Source organism: Perca fluviatilis, chromosome 21 (assembly GCF_010015445.1).
Source record: "Perca fluviatilis chromosome 21, GENO_Pfluv_1.0, whole genome shotgun sequence".
In the NCBI taxonomy this organism is placed as follows: domain Eukaryota; kingdom Metazoa; phylum Chordata; class Actinopteri; order Perciformes; family Percidae; genus Perca; species Perca fluviatilis.
In genome coordinates, this window is record NC_053132.1 from 21,575,155 (window position 1) to 21,590,470 (window position 15,316).

The window sequence follows — 15,316 nt, forward strand, 5'->3', positions numbered from 1 at the left end:
TTTGAGAAGGAGCAGGCAGAAGCACAATGGTTAAGAAGTCCTGCCCCAATACGTTTAGCGTGTATAGAGCCAACGTATTTTCAGATGTAAATCGGTAAACTATGTGTTTATTTCAACCATAACTAGAGTTGTGATTGTTGGAAAAGTGGAAAGATGACCCAAAACGGCTTTTTTATAGTTATATTTTGTGTCTGTCGACTTTGAATGAAGTGTATTTTACGATGCTAAAATTGCTGTTTATTTACATGGAGTCTGGTGGCTTTAGCAAACGCAATTTCGCGGATGTTTTTATGTTTTAAAAAAGGATCTTTTGCTCCAACAGAAAGGTCGACCTCCTTAAAATCATTTCCATAATGTTGTCAGACACTTAGAATATTAATCTGTGACTGTCGGTAGCAAAACAAGCACTTTTGTGAACGTTAATAGAATCTGCACAATTGCCCCATAACTTGCATTGTAGCTTGTTTCGCCGCTGCCGACTGCAGCGATCTTGATTAATACTGGACCAACGTCAAAGATTTTTGTCCCCATCAGTCTCTTAGACACAAAAACAAATGGAAAATAGGGTCCAGGTTGAAAAATCCCCTTTAAACAACTTAAAACAACAACCAATACATGCTTTTAGCTAAATGATTTGCATGTTGTTTAGCTCAGGCTACTTGGTTTATACAAGTGACATAACATCCTCCTACATTGTTTAAATACACTTCATTATCACAATATTGATACACATGTTTTCTGATGCAAAGCCTTGGCCTTTGCACTCTCATAACAGCAGCGGTGAGCATATCCTCAAAAAAAAAAAGAGCTCTAACTGAGCGGCAAAAACATACAGACATGAGTTCTGCATGTACATTTCAGCCCAAGCATAATCTTGAAATCACATGTTACAGATGTTAACAACCAAAACAAGTCTAACAAAGGAAGTCACAAGTCTTTCCGCTCAGACTGAGAAAAACAAACGAGGAAACTGGTTTAGAAAGAGAAGGAAATAACATGACGGTGAAATTTAGTGGCGCTAAAATAAAAAATGAGGGTCAGACAGCTGCAGTATGGCAAACCATTTCTGGAGAGAAATTAGCCAGTACCTTGACTAACACTGAATAATGCATTACAAGCATAGGACATCCTGTATGCTTGATAACAGTGCAAGATGTCATGATTCGACACTGACAGCGAGGTCATGTCTGTAGTGGCTTCAAGACCGCATGTGATCTCTGTGTGACACATCACTTCGAGATGCATATCTCCTGTTCACAAGACATCTGAAAGTATGTGTGGCTTTATATCTCGGTCTATTTATATAATAGATAGACAGATAATGTAGCCTAGCAGGGCCCAGGACTCCACAGTGACCTAGATATAAGGTGTTAATCCACCCAACCATTTCAAATAGATGGCTTTCCAGAGATGATGCTAACTTTATTCTTACTTTCCCAACAGAGGGCTGCTGTTCAGACATGCAGCGTTTACTGTTGTGGTGCAATGCATTGAAGAGAGACACAAAGTAGTCCAGCATTCCTCTCTACACGCCCACACTAGCCTTACAGATATGTATCACAATTACACAGCACAAAACACAAACACTACCAATAATTACCACATCATTCCAGTTAGCAGCAGCAAGGTAAAGGATGTGGCTCCCACCTGGCCTGTGATAAACTAGGCTGTATGGGAACCAGGCTTGTTGCTTACCTGTAGAACTAAATCTTGGAGGGGCGTTTTCCCATTTCAGCAGGACGGAGCTTTGAACGGTTCTGTTAAAGAAAATTAAAAAAGCACAGCTTCAACAAAGAATAACAATATCTTATTCTGACAAACCATTTTTTTTTTATTCTAGCCCACTGATAATGTTGAGCAGCAGTGTCGCTATCAGTGTAACCATGGCATGTGCAAAATGCACCTCATGGAGTAAAAGAGGTTAAAAAAAAAAAAAATGAATACTGATAATATGGGCTAAACGAGCCCACGTTGCAGGAGGCCTTTCCACACATGCCATGGGGCAGCAGCCTACAGCTGTCACTGTCCAAAACACAGACATGCTAAGCTATTGTTAGCTTGTCTGGGTGGGAGTTAACCTGAAGTCTAAACGCAAGTTAAAGTGAGGCTGCTAGGTAAAACTCGCAAACAAACGACACAATGAACGTGAAAGGTTACCAACTACAGAATAACGTCCTTAATACTGGCGCTGGCTACGTTTGAAAGCTGTTCGGCATCCCTGTTGACTGCAGACAGCCAGACATCCCAAGTTAGCTAGCTAAACGTTAGCATGCTCCATCTCCCAGGCATTACAACAAACCGCTAGCTGTTCAGCGTCGTTCCTGTCTGTCACGTTACGGTTTTCTCTGATGGGGAAGCTAACGAATGACCCGACGCTATCAATGTAAAGTTATTACGCGTATTTACGCTTACTTTTCATGGTCGCCACTTGTGTGTTGTGTCTGTAAGGATAAGCGGCGTTGACATCACACCGCCACTTCCGAACCACAAAGGAAAACTTTAACCGGAAAACCCTCCTCTGCGTGGGACGCAGAGACCCACTTCCTTCACAACACCTTGTTTACTACTAAGTTACTTCTCTGTAATAGGACGTATACACCAGAGTCATGTCCGCATATGTCTGACACAACAATGTCTCTAATAGTAGCCCATAAGTAGCATTTAACTTTAACTTGAAGAAAATAAATTATAGGTAGATGTATGCAGCACATCCAGCTACACACACACCCTGCACAGTCTCTGTCTCCATCTAGTGTCAAACTACATGTAGTCTACTTAAGGAGGCTAAACAAGCTCACTGTGCCTGCCTTTGTTACTGATCATATTTCAAAAATAAAGTGGATTCCAGGGGATTACAATTATGCTAACAGTGACACATTTTTAACCAAACAGCCAATAAACAACAAATATTTTGTCATTTTTAGTTTTATTGAAAAACTTTGCTCTCCATAATTGTTTAATTGTCTGCTTTCCTGTACAAAGTTTTAACAGTTACAAATCAGTTCATTTTTATGAAATTACTTGGAACTATGGGGCAAGTAATACCAGTGATTAAAACGTTATTGATAATGTGTCAAAAAAAATCAAAAAATATATTCATTTATGTCATATGTGATTCAAACCTAATTAACATATAGAATGCAGGAATGTTCCATGACCTCATAAAATCATTATGAAGTCATTATGATTTAGAATCATAATGACCCTTCTAGAATCATCTTCAGAGTTGACTTTTTCATACTGTTTGCAACATTAACAAGTGTAGACAGGATCTTTGATGAAGGAACCCATTTATCTAAACATTTTAACTCGCGTCATCAAGGATTTTGACTAATTCATTTCTTGCATCATAAAAATAAGAGGTAAGTTACCAGCAATTGTATTTCCTAGCTGGGATTAATTACATTTTTCTATTGTTCGTACTGACAATATAAAGATGAGCCTGAAAAGTATTGTGCATTTAGCTAAAGCATGACATTTTCTCCAATTTGAAACCATGAAGTTTATTTTTAGTCTTGAAGGCATTTTAGATTGGACCTCTGAGACTAGCTGGCCAGAGGGCAAACACATTTCAGGCTGTCAAATTTAAAATTCTTTTACGCCGCAGGCATAAAGGCAGAAAACTCAGCGATGTTGTCGTCAGCATTCAAAAAAAGACAATTTTTGCAAATAATCAAATACGTATATGCCTGGAATGAATATTTAATTGCTGCAACAAAAAGGGATATTAAAATGTAACGCTATGTATTTAAACCAAACCCATGACCAAGGACGTAGATTTCATTTCAACATTGGAGGTCTTTCTACCATTTTCCAGTCATGTCGAGAAGAAGTCCTCGTTTGGAGGAAGCTGGCTATTACACGGAGGAGGGGACTCCAATCATTTCCTACAGGGAGATCTTGCACAGGTAAGTAGCGGACTGTGTTTGTGTGCACAGGTTGTGTCATGTATAGTGCATATGCTGTGAGGTCAGCACTTCAAAAATCTTAAAGGTGCCCTGCCACACAAAACCGTTTTTACTTGTATTTTTTTCAATATGTTAGGTCCATATGTGTTTGTGTTATGTCGTGAATGTTACCTCCTCTGTCAGCTCTAGCCACTGAAATAAGCGTAGAAATCAGGCCAATTACAAAAGCTGGTCAGTCTGACGTGATGTTGCCTGAGCTCATTACTATTCATGAGCTCGCCCAGTTGCGCTGGGTAAAGGATGCTGATAGCCAGGCTCTCATTGGCTAGCTGTTAGCCAATCAGAGTCAAGCAGCTTAGCTCGTTGAATATTAATGAGAACTGGCACAATTCGAGCTGAGTCTTCCTGCAAGCTTTCTATACTTTATTTTTTTATTTTGTTTGTTTATTTGTCAGGGACCAAGCCCTGTACCAGAGTTAGCTATACAGCTAATTTACATCTGTGGTCCATGGGCAAGGGAGATAAAAGGACAATATAGACAATACAGATAATACTATCAAAACAGATAGAAACTTAACAAACAACATATAACAAGCATTACACCATGCTAGAATGGCTTGAAACAAGGTAACCAAGGCATTTTTTCCACAAAAAATGTTACAGAGTACATGGTAGAACTTCAGACATTACCACAAAGTAATGAAATACGTGTGGCAGGGCACCTTGAACACATCGTTGAGTCTATGAAAAGCGCTATATAAATTCAATTTATTATTATTATCGTCGCTCTCAAATTTTAGGAAATGACAAAAAGGCTAATTTCAAAACAATATATTGAACTGTTTACCACCGACAAAGTCTGATGAAATTGTCTCATCACTGTTAAAATATTTGTAAAACCCACAGATAGACGTAAAGGGTGATCAATACTGTATCATTGATATATGAAAAGAAATTAAAATGACGAAATATGGAGATACAAGGTTTCTGCCCGACAGCGACGACATATCGCACGTCAGTCTTTACTAACTTCTGTTGTGTCTTTTAGGATCTTTCAGAGGAGGAAAGGTCACCGTGGTCATCACCACAAGTCAATAGGCCATGACGGAAACACCAGTAACACCGGTGACACACAAAATCTGAATATTGAGACTCCGGCCATAGAGACATGGACCGGAGTCCCCACTCAGGCCAATCACACTCGGACCGCTGCAGTACAGATCATCAGCTGGCTCTGCGTCCTGCTCCTTCTGGCCATTGGTGAGTTTCCTCCAAATCTTACGCTAACGTAATTTCTAATACACTAAAACCTGGGGCCGCTGCTTTTATTTTAGTCCCTGCTCCAAGTTTTTAAGAGGTTCCTTGTTAATAGTAGTGGTGTAAATAAAACAATCACGATATCATGATATATTGATTCTTAAGACAACGATACAATATTTACTGATATCACAAAGTCTGCCACGATACGATTTTGATTTGATTCAATTCAGAGGCCTGCAACTGATACAAGACGATACATAAGCCCATTTAACACAATCAGTTACATTTATATTCACTGACAAAAAGCAAATAAAATAACATTTGATAATTTCATTACTAAACTCTTCCATTCATTTAAATTAAAAACAAATTACTCTTGGGGGACTTCCGGTGACGGTAGAACAGTATGGCTGCTTGAGAACGGTGCTCCTTTAAGCCAACACAATAAACTCCGCCAAAACCCGATAATTAAACGCAGAGAGACACAGGGCTGTTGATAATGAGCGGAGGGATAACTAAAGCAAAGACCAAAAAAATCCCGGATGGACAAGGTAAAGAAATAAATCGTGATGAAAAGGGAAAAGACCAGCTAACAGAAGCTAACGCTATGGCTACATCACAAGCGAGCTTAGATAGCATTAGCAAACAAATCCGAGCCATGCAAGACGAGCTGAAAATGGACTTGAAAACGTTCAAAGAGGACATCGCTACCCAATTGAAAAACGAGCTGACTGAATTCAAAGAGGACATAAACCAGAAGCTGGCAAAAATAAACGCCAAGGTAGGAGAGCAAAATGATAAGATAGACGCCGTATTGACTCGCACTGAGGAGGTCGAGCTGTGGAGCATTGACGCAAAAAGTACTCTGCAGGACATAATAAAAGAACAGAAAATAATGATGGATAAATTAGATGATCTAGAATCGAGATCCAGACGAAACAACCTGCGAGTATACGGCATCCCAGAAGACGCAGAGTTGAAAAGCGACTCGGTTGCGACTTTTATGACCAAATGGTTGCAAGATGAGCTTTCAATGGAAACAGACCTCCAGATTCAACGCGCCCATAGAGCCCTGACACCGAAGCCTAAGACAGGACAACCACCAAGGTCGATTATCCTCAACTTTCTGCAGTTTGATATAAAAGAGAAGGTGTTGAAAAGGGCGTGGGAAAAGAAAACAATCAAACTCAGGGAAAGTAGGATTTATTTTGACCACGACTACACTATGAGGATGCTGAAACAACGCAAAGCGTACGGGAATGTTAAGAAGATTTTAAAAGAGGGAAGGCATTCGCTTCCAGACACCCCTCAGTAAGATCCGCATCCACTGGGCTACTGGAATGAAGACATATAGCAGCACGGAGGAGGCGACCAGCGATCTGCGGAGAAGAGGGTATGAAGTAGAGGATGCCACCGATACAGGAGACACCCCAGCCCATGGTGGGACCCAGTCGACTGGGAGGGAGGCCTGGACATGCGTCGGGAGAGAGCGATCCCAGCTGACAGCCAGACGGGCGAAAGGACGGCTGCAAGAATTCCAACACAAGGATTACAACGCATGACGATCACTTGCTCAGACCTGTCTAAGTATAAACGAGATGAATAGATATTGTAAGTGTAATACGAGTCAAAAAGAAAATGTTAGGATTAAGTATGACTTGACCTGAAGGGAAACAGATAACTGACGTGTTGGTTTAAAGGAAACAGAAGAACAGCTACTTACAACATAGACCTAGTATGGACAGATCAACCCTTTATGGGTTAAGGGGCCGTCCACACGGAAACGCTTTTTTGTGCAAACGCACGTTTTGCATCGTTTGGGCCGACTGTCCAGACGAATCCTGCAAACGCACTGCCTGAAAACGCACTTTTTTGAAACCTGGTCTCAGGGTGAAAAAATCCGAAAACGGCTCTCGTTTGGCTTCGTATGGATGGTAAATACGGATCCGTATCGATGATGTCATCGCCACACCCCTCTTTTACACCCTCTCCCACGGCCTCTGACGCACACAACTGCGGTGAAGCTAAGCGAGCATGTCCCAGCTCCATGGTCAAACCAGCTCACTTCATCTAAATACTGTGTCTCTGCTCCCTGACCCTTCCCTCTGGATTCTACATAAGATATATTGCTGACGTTATGTAGCCAACGTTAAACATCGCTAAAGTAACTGACCGCTCCAGCAGCGAAGTAACGTTAACGTTAGCTGCTATGGCTATCTGTTTATAAAGTGGAAGTAGATAACTTATCAACTAGCTAGCTAATCTGTCTGCTTATCAACTCCCTGAACGGATTATAGTAACTTTTACCACGGCTTATTGTAGAAAGGCTACTGCAAGAAAAACGTATAGATTATTAAAAAGACATCATTCATTGATCATTGATGTTTGTTTGACTGCCGATGTTAGAGCTAGCGAATGTTAGCACGCTAACGTTAGCTCGCTGCTAGCGCGCTGCAATCATGCAAAATAAAAAGCAATCCAACAGCACATTATACAACGTAAACAAAGACACGTTTTCTTGCGGCAGCCTTTATAAAATGAGCAGTGGTGAAAGTTATTATAGTCCACTGATGTATTAAGAGAAAATGATAATCTAGCTAGTCATGTTATGATGGGAAGTGGAAGCAATTGGAACAAAAACATAAAGAAAAAACAGACCTAAAGATACAACAACAAATGAAAGAGGTGAGAAACCAAATAAACAAATTACTCCAACAGGAAATGGAGATAAAAGCAATGTATTTAAAACAAAATTACTATGAGTCAGGACCCAAAGCTGCCAAGCTTTTGGCGAGAAGATTACGAAAACAACAGGCAGGAACTGCAGTCAATAAACTGCATGATCCCAAGACCAATCAAACAAAATATGAACCAAAAGACATAGAAAAAATATTTAGAGATTACTACAAAGAACTCTACTCACAAACAACAATGGATCATAGAGATACTAAAATATTTCTAGACTCCCTGGATCTGCCTTCTATAGGTAAAGTGCAAAATGAACATATAACAGCAAAGATAACTATAGATGAAATCCATAAAGCAATAGGGAAACTAAAGACTAATAAGGCACCCGGTAGCGACGGGTTCCCATCAGAGTGGTACAAAAAGTTTGAAAAAGAACTGTCGCCACTATTACTCAGGTCCTTTAATTGGACCATGACTGGAGAGAATACTCCACCCTCATGGAAGGATGCAATAATTTCAGTAATCCCCAAACCACTAAAGGATAAAGAATACTGCCAAAATTATAGACCAATATCAATCCTAAATGTAGATTACAAACTATATACCACTATAATCTCAAACAGGCTCCAGTCTATAGTAACAGAATTGATAGAAGAAGACCAAACTGGCTTTGTCCCAGGTCGACAAACGCAAGATAATATTAGAAGAATACTACACATTATACATAGGATACAAAAACATAGAATACCAGCAGCAATGATCAGCCTAGATGCGGAAAAGGCATTTGACAGGGTCAATTGGGATTTCTTATATCTAACCTTGGAATAATTTGGCTATAATGAGAAAACAATCAAATGTATCAAATCTATCTATAACAAACCAACAGCTAGAATTAAAGTTAACGGCTCCCTATCGGACAGCTTTACTTTAGAGAGAGGAACCAGACAGGGCTGCTGCCTCAGCCCTACGTTATTTGCTCTTTATATAGAACCATTAGCCCAAATGATCAGGCAGGATAAAACAATCAAAGGAATAGACATCAATAACCAAGAACATACAATAAGCCTGTTTGCAGATGACGTAATGGTCATTTTAAAAGACCCATTAAGCTCCTTTATGAAACTTATGCAAGTTTTAGAAAAGTTTGGAGTATATTCGGGTTACAAACTAAACATGTCTAAAACACAAATTCTCATGTTCTACTACTCTCCAAATCAAGAATTGAAGGAACTAAAATTAAACTGGAAAGCTAAATCAATTCAATATTTGGGTATAAACATAACCAAAAAATTATCAAACCTATACCGAAATAATTATGAACATATTGATAACAACATAAGGAGGGATATCCAAAACTGGTCAACTTATCCGATGAGTTTTATAGACAGGATCACCGCAGTAAAAATGAACATTTTGCCACGTTTACTATATCTGTTTCAATCCTTGCCAGTGAGTATACCACAGGTCCAGTTCCATAGATGGGATAAATCCATATCTAGATTTATATGTGATGGCAAGCGACTAAGAATACGCTATACCACTCTCCAGCTACCTAAGGACAAGGGGGGACTGGCACTTCCAAACCTAAAGGAATACTTCCATGCAGCTCAAATACGTCCACTTATCTATTGGTGCAATAACGAATATGTAGCACGATGGAAAGAAATCGAAATTTCTGGGTCGGGGCCCCTGATTCTACCACTTGTAGGGCAAAGAGAAATCCCTGCCCAAATTAAAGATGGGGAAGAATTAGACATAATTACAAAATTCACCCTGGAAACGTGGTATTCCATTATTAAACAACTGAAAGTGGGAAGGGAACTAGGACTTTTAAAATGGATAGCTTTTGATAATGAATTCACACCAGGAAGGTCTGACACCAGATTTGAACAATGGACTAGGATGGGCGTAACAGCCATATGCACAGTTATTCATAAGGGGGAAATGAGAAGCTTTCAAGAAATAAAAAATACAGTTGGCTTAAATAATCAGGATTTATTCAGGTTCCTACAAATGAGGGATTATTATACAAAAAGGGTTAAGAAAAGGATCTTATACCCAGAGCTGTGTCGACTTTGTATACTACTTTGATGGAAGCAAAAAATTATTCAACATTATATGTCAAAGCTAAATGGGAAAAAGAACTGAGTGAAGACCCCGGACAAGATGTGGTATGAGATGTGGAAAGTACACCAGACAACTACACAGTCACACGGATGGAGAGAATTCATTTGGAAAAACCAAATTCGCTTTTTCATCACACCCAAGATTACTAGCAAACGCATAAATACTCAACAACCCTGGTGGAGACAATGCAATTATATGGATCCAAATCATACACACATGTTTTGGAGCTGCATGAAAATACAACCTTTCTGGAATCGTATACACTCGTATACACACTGTGATATGTGAGGTATTAGATTACAACATACCACAAACCTGTTTGGTTCTATACCTTGGATATTTGGAAGGATCTGTGCATAAGGGAGACCAATATTTGGTCAAGATTCTTCTTGCGGCTGCAAAAAAGACCATCACTAAGAACTGGCTCCAGACTGATGCGCCTAAACACATACAATGGCTGACCACTATCAGTGACATTCAAACAATGGAGAAACTCACATATTGATTAAAAACTATGGAAGACTCATTTTTTGAAGGCTGGGCTAAATGGCAAATGTACTCGAAAAAAAAAAAGGCATAAGAGTAAAATATTGCTTGTATGTAGTGTATATTGTCCCCCAACAGGCGCTGTTCACAATGTTCTTCCTTAATTTCTCAACTTCCATTCTTTATTTTTATTGCTCTCTTTCCATCTTTAACTATACTTTTAAAAAGCAATAAAGGAAAGTAAAAAAAAAAAAAAAAACTACTCTTGTAAAGTGAATTTCAAAATAAAAGCGCATCTTAAAGATGAGGATACGTAGTGATAGTTCCACTTATATTGGATCGCTGTGGATTGAATCGATATATATCGATCCAGATCCATGTATGGTTACACCCTTAGTCAATAGAAATGGTAATAGCTTTATTTTGAACGCTTCAAAAATAAATAAAATGAATAAAAGGATAATGGAAAAAAAAGATTAAAAAAAACTTCAACATAACACACACTAGAAAAAAGGGTATAGGAAGCCTAGGCATGTCAAGTCCTACCCCCAGTCTTTATCACAGGCAAGGGCACAATCCAATAAGATAAACTAAACAGACCATTTTTAAACAATACGAACATACTACTCCAGTTTCCGTCCTACTTATTAAGAAAAAAAGAACCAAAAAACAAGCATCATTTTGATTGACATTCTCCTTGGTCACTTCTGTATTTTTCAAAAATATATCTTTTGTACATTTTTGCAATTCTTTTACAGTTGCATTATATTTATACTGTTTGATCATGTCGTCAAGACCATTCCACAAAACCACACTGCAAATTGAAAAACATACTTTTGCGATTGGTCCGAGCATACTGCTGTTTTAAATTGAATTCCCCGCTTAAGTTATAACCCCCCCTCTCTATCTGTGAACAGTTGTATGTTCCCAGGCAGCAGTATATTTTTTGGTTTAAATTATTTGTGCAGTCTTAAATTTGACCAGATCCTCAAACTTTATTTCTAACCTTTGTGCTTTGTGTCCCTCAGGACTCACACATGGCATACAGAGTATGCAACTAAAACAGGACCAGCAGGAGGTGAAAATACTCAGGCAACAAATGATCACGATGAGCATGCAACTGAAAGAGGTCCAGCAGGAGGTGGAGATACTCAGACAACATGCAATCATGTCTGTTCCTCCGGCATCAAACTTTGCATTAGAATCGCAAGGTGAGTCATCTTCATCTGTCTCATAAGGACTTATATACATGCGCTTTATGGTGGAATTTGTTTGGAGCTCGATTTCTAACTTTGTATGTGTGTCTTTGATTTGTGTGAATGCAGGTGCCAGAATTTTACATCATTTATCTTCGGACACACATTGGCCTCCAGGACTTGAAACAATATGGGATCAAATATACAAATGGTTGTATTCATCCAAAGCGCAGCGAAGAGTTATCCAGGTAGGAACATGTAAAGATAGTTTAACACTGTATTGTAATCACACTTTCAAAACTTCTGTTATTTAATATGAAATAACATGGAGAAACAGTTGTAGTTTATAAACTGTGGAGACTAAAATGTTACATTTTCTCCCCTCAGGGACATGAATCATTACTTCCGGGACAATGCTGGTCCTTTTCAGGCGACCAAGGGCATTTATTCATCGCCCTGTCCCACCCAGTCTCCATCACTAGCGTGACACTCGGCCACATCACAAAGAGCCAGTCTCCGTATGGACACGTCGCCAGTGCACCGAGGCAGTTTTCAACCTATGTAAGTCACACAGTTTCTGTTATTATCCTCGATATGTGGAGTGGTGGGAGAAGTATTCAGAGCCTTTACTAAAGTTAAAGTACTAATACCACACTGTAAACATACTCTGTTACAAGTAAAAGTCCTGCATTGAAAATGTTACTTAAGTTAAATAATGTAAGTATCATCAGGAAAATGTACTTCAAGTATTAAAAGTAAAAGTACTCAATGCAGAAAAATCCTCCTATTTTAGAAACCGGAAATGATCCAAACAGTTCTGTGTTTTAATCGTCTAATACTTCAGATGTACTTGTAGGCCGTTATATTGATGGGTAGTTTGATTTATATAAAAACATCAGATTTGATAAACTACATGAGTTTTGTGTGCAAAAATATTAATTTGTAAAGTAACTAGTAACTAAAGCTGTGATGATGTACAGATGAATGTGGTGGAGTAAAATGTACAATATTTCTCTCTGAAATGTAGTGGAGTAGAAGTAGAAAGTGGCATGAAAAGACTGAAGTAAAGTACAAGTACCTCAAAATTTGTACTTAAGTACAGTACTTGAGTAGGGTTGCAAAATTCCGGGAATTTTCAAAGTTGAAAACTTTCCATGGGAATTAACAGGAATAAACGGGAATTAATGGGAATAAACTGAATATTTTTAATATTGCTTGTTATAATACTGTTAGTCTATAACAGGGAACTTAAATTTAGTTGAAAAAATCTTGCAGCATAATCCTGGTTAAAACAACCTGATTTAATGCAACTTCAGTTGAATGTCCTGAATGTTGAATGGGGGGGGGGGAGTGGTAATACATAACTCATTGCTATTAACCTATGTGTGTTAATTGTATAGCCAACTTGTTCTTGATAGGCTGGAAACAATAGACAGCGCTGATGGTTAGCTTAGCACGCATATAACCATAACCATAATCATAGTAAATCAAAGGCAGGATGCTAGCTACCTTCATGTTAAGCTAAAGGTCAGTGGTTTGGGCTACTACTAGCCTACTGCAGGGTTATTGAGGCCACACCCACTGCACAGATCATTTCTAGAATCCAACATTTTACAGCAGATTGAAGCTGATTGAAGACAGATTGAAGACAGTACTGCATTTGAGCCCAAGGACTACATCTCATCCAAATTCCCATAATTTCCATTATCCCCTTGAAAGTTTCCAAATTGGAATGTTTCCAACATTCCCCAGCTAAACTTTCCATGGAAAGTTTCCGGAAATTTACCGGAAAATTTTCGCCCCTTTGCAACACTATACTTGAGTAAATGTAATTAGTTACATTCCATGCCTGGATATATCCAGCATACTTGTCAGTTTTATTCACACAGTGCACAACAAAAGGCTCAGCTCTTCTCTTTTTCTTCTCCAGGGAATGAGGACCACTGACGAGGAAGGAACCTATTTGGGAACACTGGTTTATGACGAAGACGGCGCAGCATTTCAGACCTTTAAACTGCCTGTGAGTATGATATGACAGAGCTCTCATGAACATGTAGGCTATAGGATAATAAGTAGAGATTCTTCTGAGAATGAAAGCTCTCCCTTCCCATGTTAATGGCTGCAAACTGTGGTAGTCAAACTAACTGTATTATAGAGGTGGATTTCATCATTTCTCTCTCTGACTCTCTTTGTTCATTTCTCTCTCTTGTCTCTTACCAGAATCCAGACAAAGGAGTCTTCCGATGCGTGAAGCTACAGATTGACAGCAACTGGGGAAACATAGACTACACCTGCCTGTACAGCTTCAGGGTTCACGGTAAGATTGTTGAAGCTGAAGGTAAATCAACCGCAAACACCTGAATTCGCCTGAATCTAGCTTTGTGTAATTTAATTTGTAAAAACTAAAATATCAGCATTTTAAAACATATTGTAAATGGAGGTGGACAAAATATGAAAAACTATATTTTAGTGACTAGAATTTCGATTCAATTCAAACCAATTTCATTTTAGTGTCAAATGATAACAGAAGATATCTCAGGACACTTTCCTGTTAGAGTAGGTCTAGACCAGTGGTTTTCAAAGTGGGGTCCGGACCTTTAGGGGGCTCCAGGGGGTCCCCAGCAAAAAGGGGAATCATTTATTTTTACTACAGTTCCATCCATAAGTAACACAATAACAGCAATTATGACTATTTTGGTCATAGGTTTTATACACTTTATGAACATCTAAAAGCAAAAGTCCTATCAGATGGGGGGACACTGGGACAAAATCTTATTAAATGGTGTCTGTGGTCTAATTTGTGTCGGTTTAGGGGTCCTTAGTATCACATTGCCATTAGACCACAGCGCTGGGGAGTAAGATCTGGCTACATCACACATACATTCTAGGATTGGAGAAAAAAACGATCTGGGAAGTTTGCATTCCTTTAAACCAATCACAATCGTTTTGGGCGCCCCTAAGTTCTGGACGCTGTGACGGTGGCTCTGCAAAAAAAGTCTCGTGAAGAAACTTGTTTTGGTGGAACATTTGCACCCCGCAAAAGAAAACACCACATGAAATATAAATTATATTTTAATGTACACAGTGCCATGGATACGCATTGCTAGGCCTCTGTCCTGATTGACAGGTCGGCGTGTAGCCACGCCCTAAAGAATCCTCAGAGCACATCGCGTCATACTTTAAAAACCATGCCCACCCGAGGGGAAACAAACGGCGCCACAATATGCAACCAAGGGCTGAAACCCTAAATAAAGTGCCTGTAGCTAAAAAGATTAGATTTAAGCATGTCAAATATGCGCTCAGACGATTTTGGAACGGAAATTTGGCACCGAAAGATAAATTATTTTTTCGATACTCATAGGATCTGGGGATTTTTTTCAGTGCCATAAAAGTATCGATGTTCGGTGTCCTACCAGACCCTCCTCCAAAGCTGGCTGAAGGAGGGTCTGGCTAGTCCACACAGCATTCGGGGATGGGAGGAAAACGTGCTCTGCTTTAGTGGCATTTCTTTAAACCAATCAGAATCGTCATGGGCGGTGGTAAACTCCACACAGAGCCGCTGCAAAATAGCCGTGCGAGAGAAAACGGAGCAATCCCGGAGGTGGAACGTCAAGGATATAGACTAGCTGTTAGTTAGCCATTTGAGCATGT

General features: G+C 39.3%; 2 protein-coding genes across 2 annotated transcripts in view; one reads left to right on the top strand and one right to left on the bottom strand.

Annotated features, from left to right (window-relative positions):
- Positions 1–2,624, bottom strand: part of mrtfab (myocardin related transcription factor Ab) — a 68,755-nt gene extending 66,131 nt beyond the window's left edge. The window contains exons 1-2 of the mRNA XM_039787736.1: positions 2,413–2,624; positions 1,696–1,757 (exon numbers count right to left, since the gene is read on the bottom strand). The gene's annotated coding sequence lies outside the window, so the exon portion shown is untranslated. The remainder of the gene's footprint in view (positions 1–1,695; positions 1,758–2,412) is intronic.
- Positions 2,625–3,819: 1,195 nt separating this feature from the next.
- Positions 3,820–14,026, top strand: LOC120551655 (SUN domain-containing protein 1-like). The gene is made up of 7 exons (XM_039789152.1): positions 3,820–3,908; positions 4,957–5,168; positions 11,498–11,680; positions 11,795–11,913; positions 12,053–12,226; positions 13,596–13,685; positions 13,886–14,026. Exons 1-7 carry the CDS (start codon positions 3,820–3,822, stop codon positions 14,024–14,026), a joined length of 1,008 nt encoding a protein of 335 aa, XP_039645086.1.
- Positions 14,027–15,316: the final 1,290 nt, after the last annotated feature.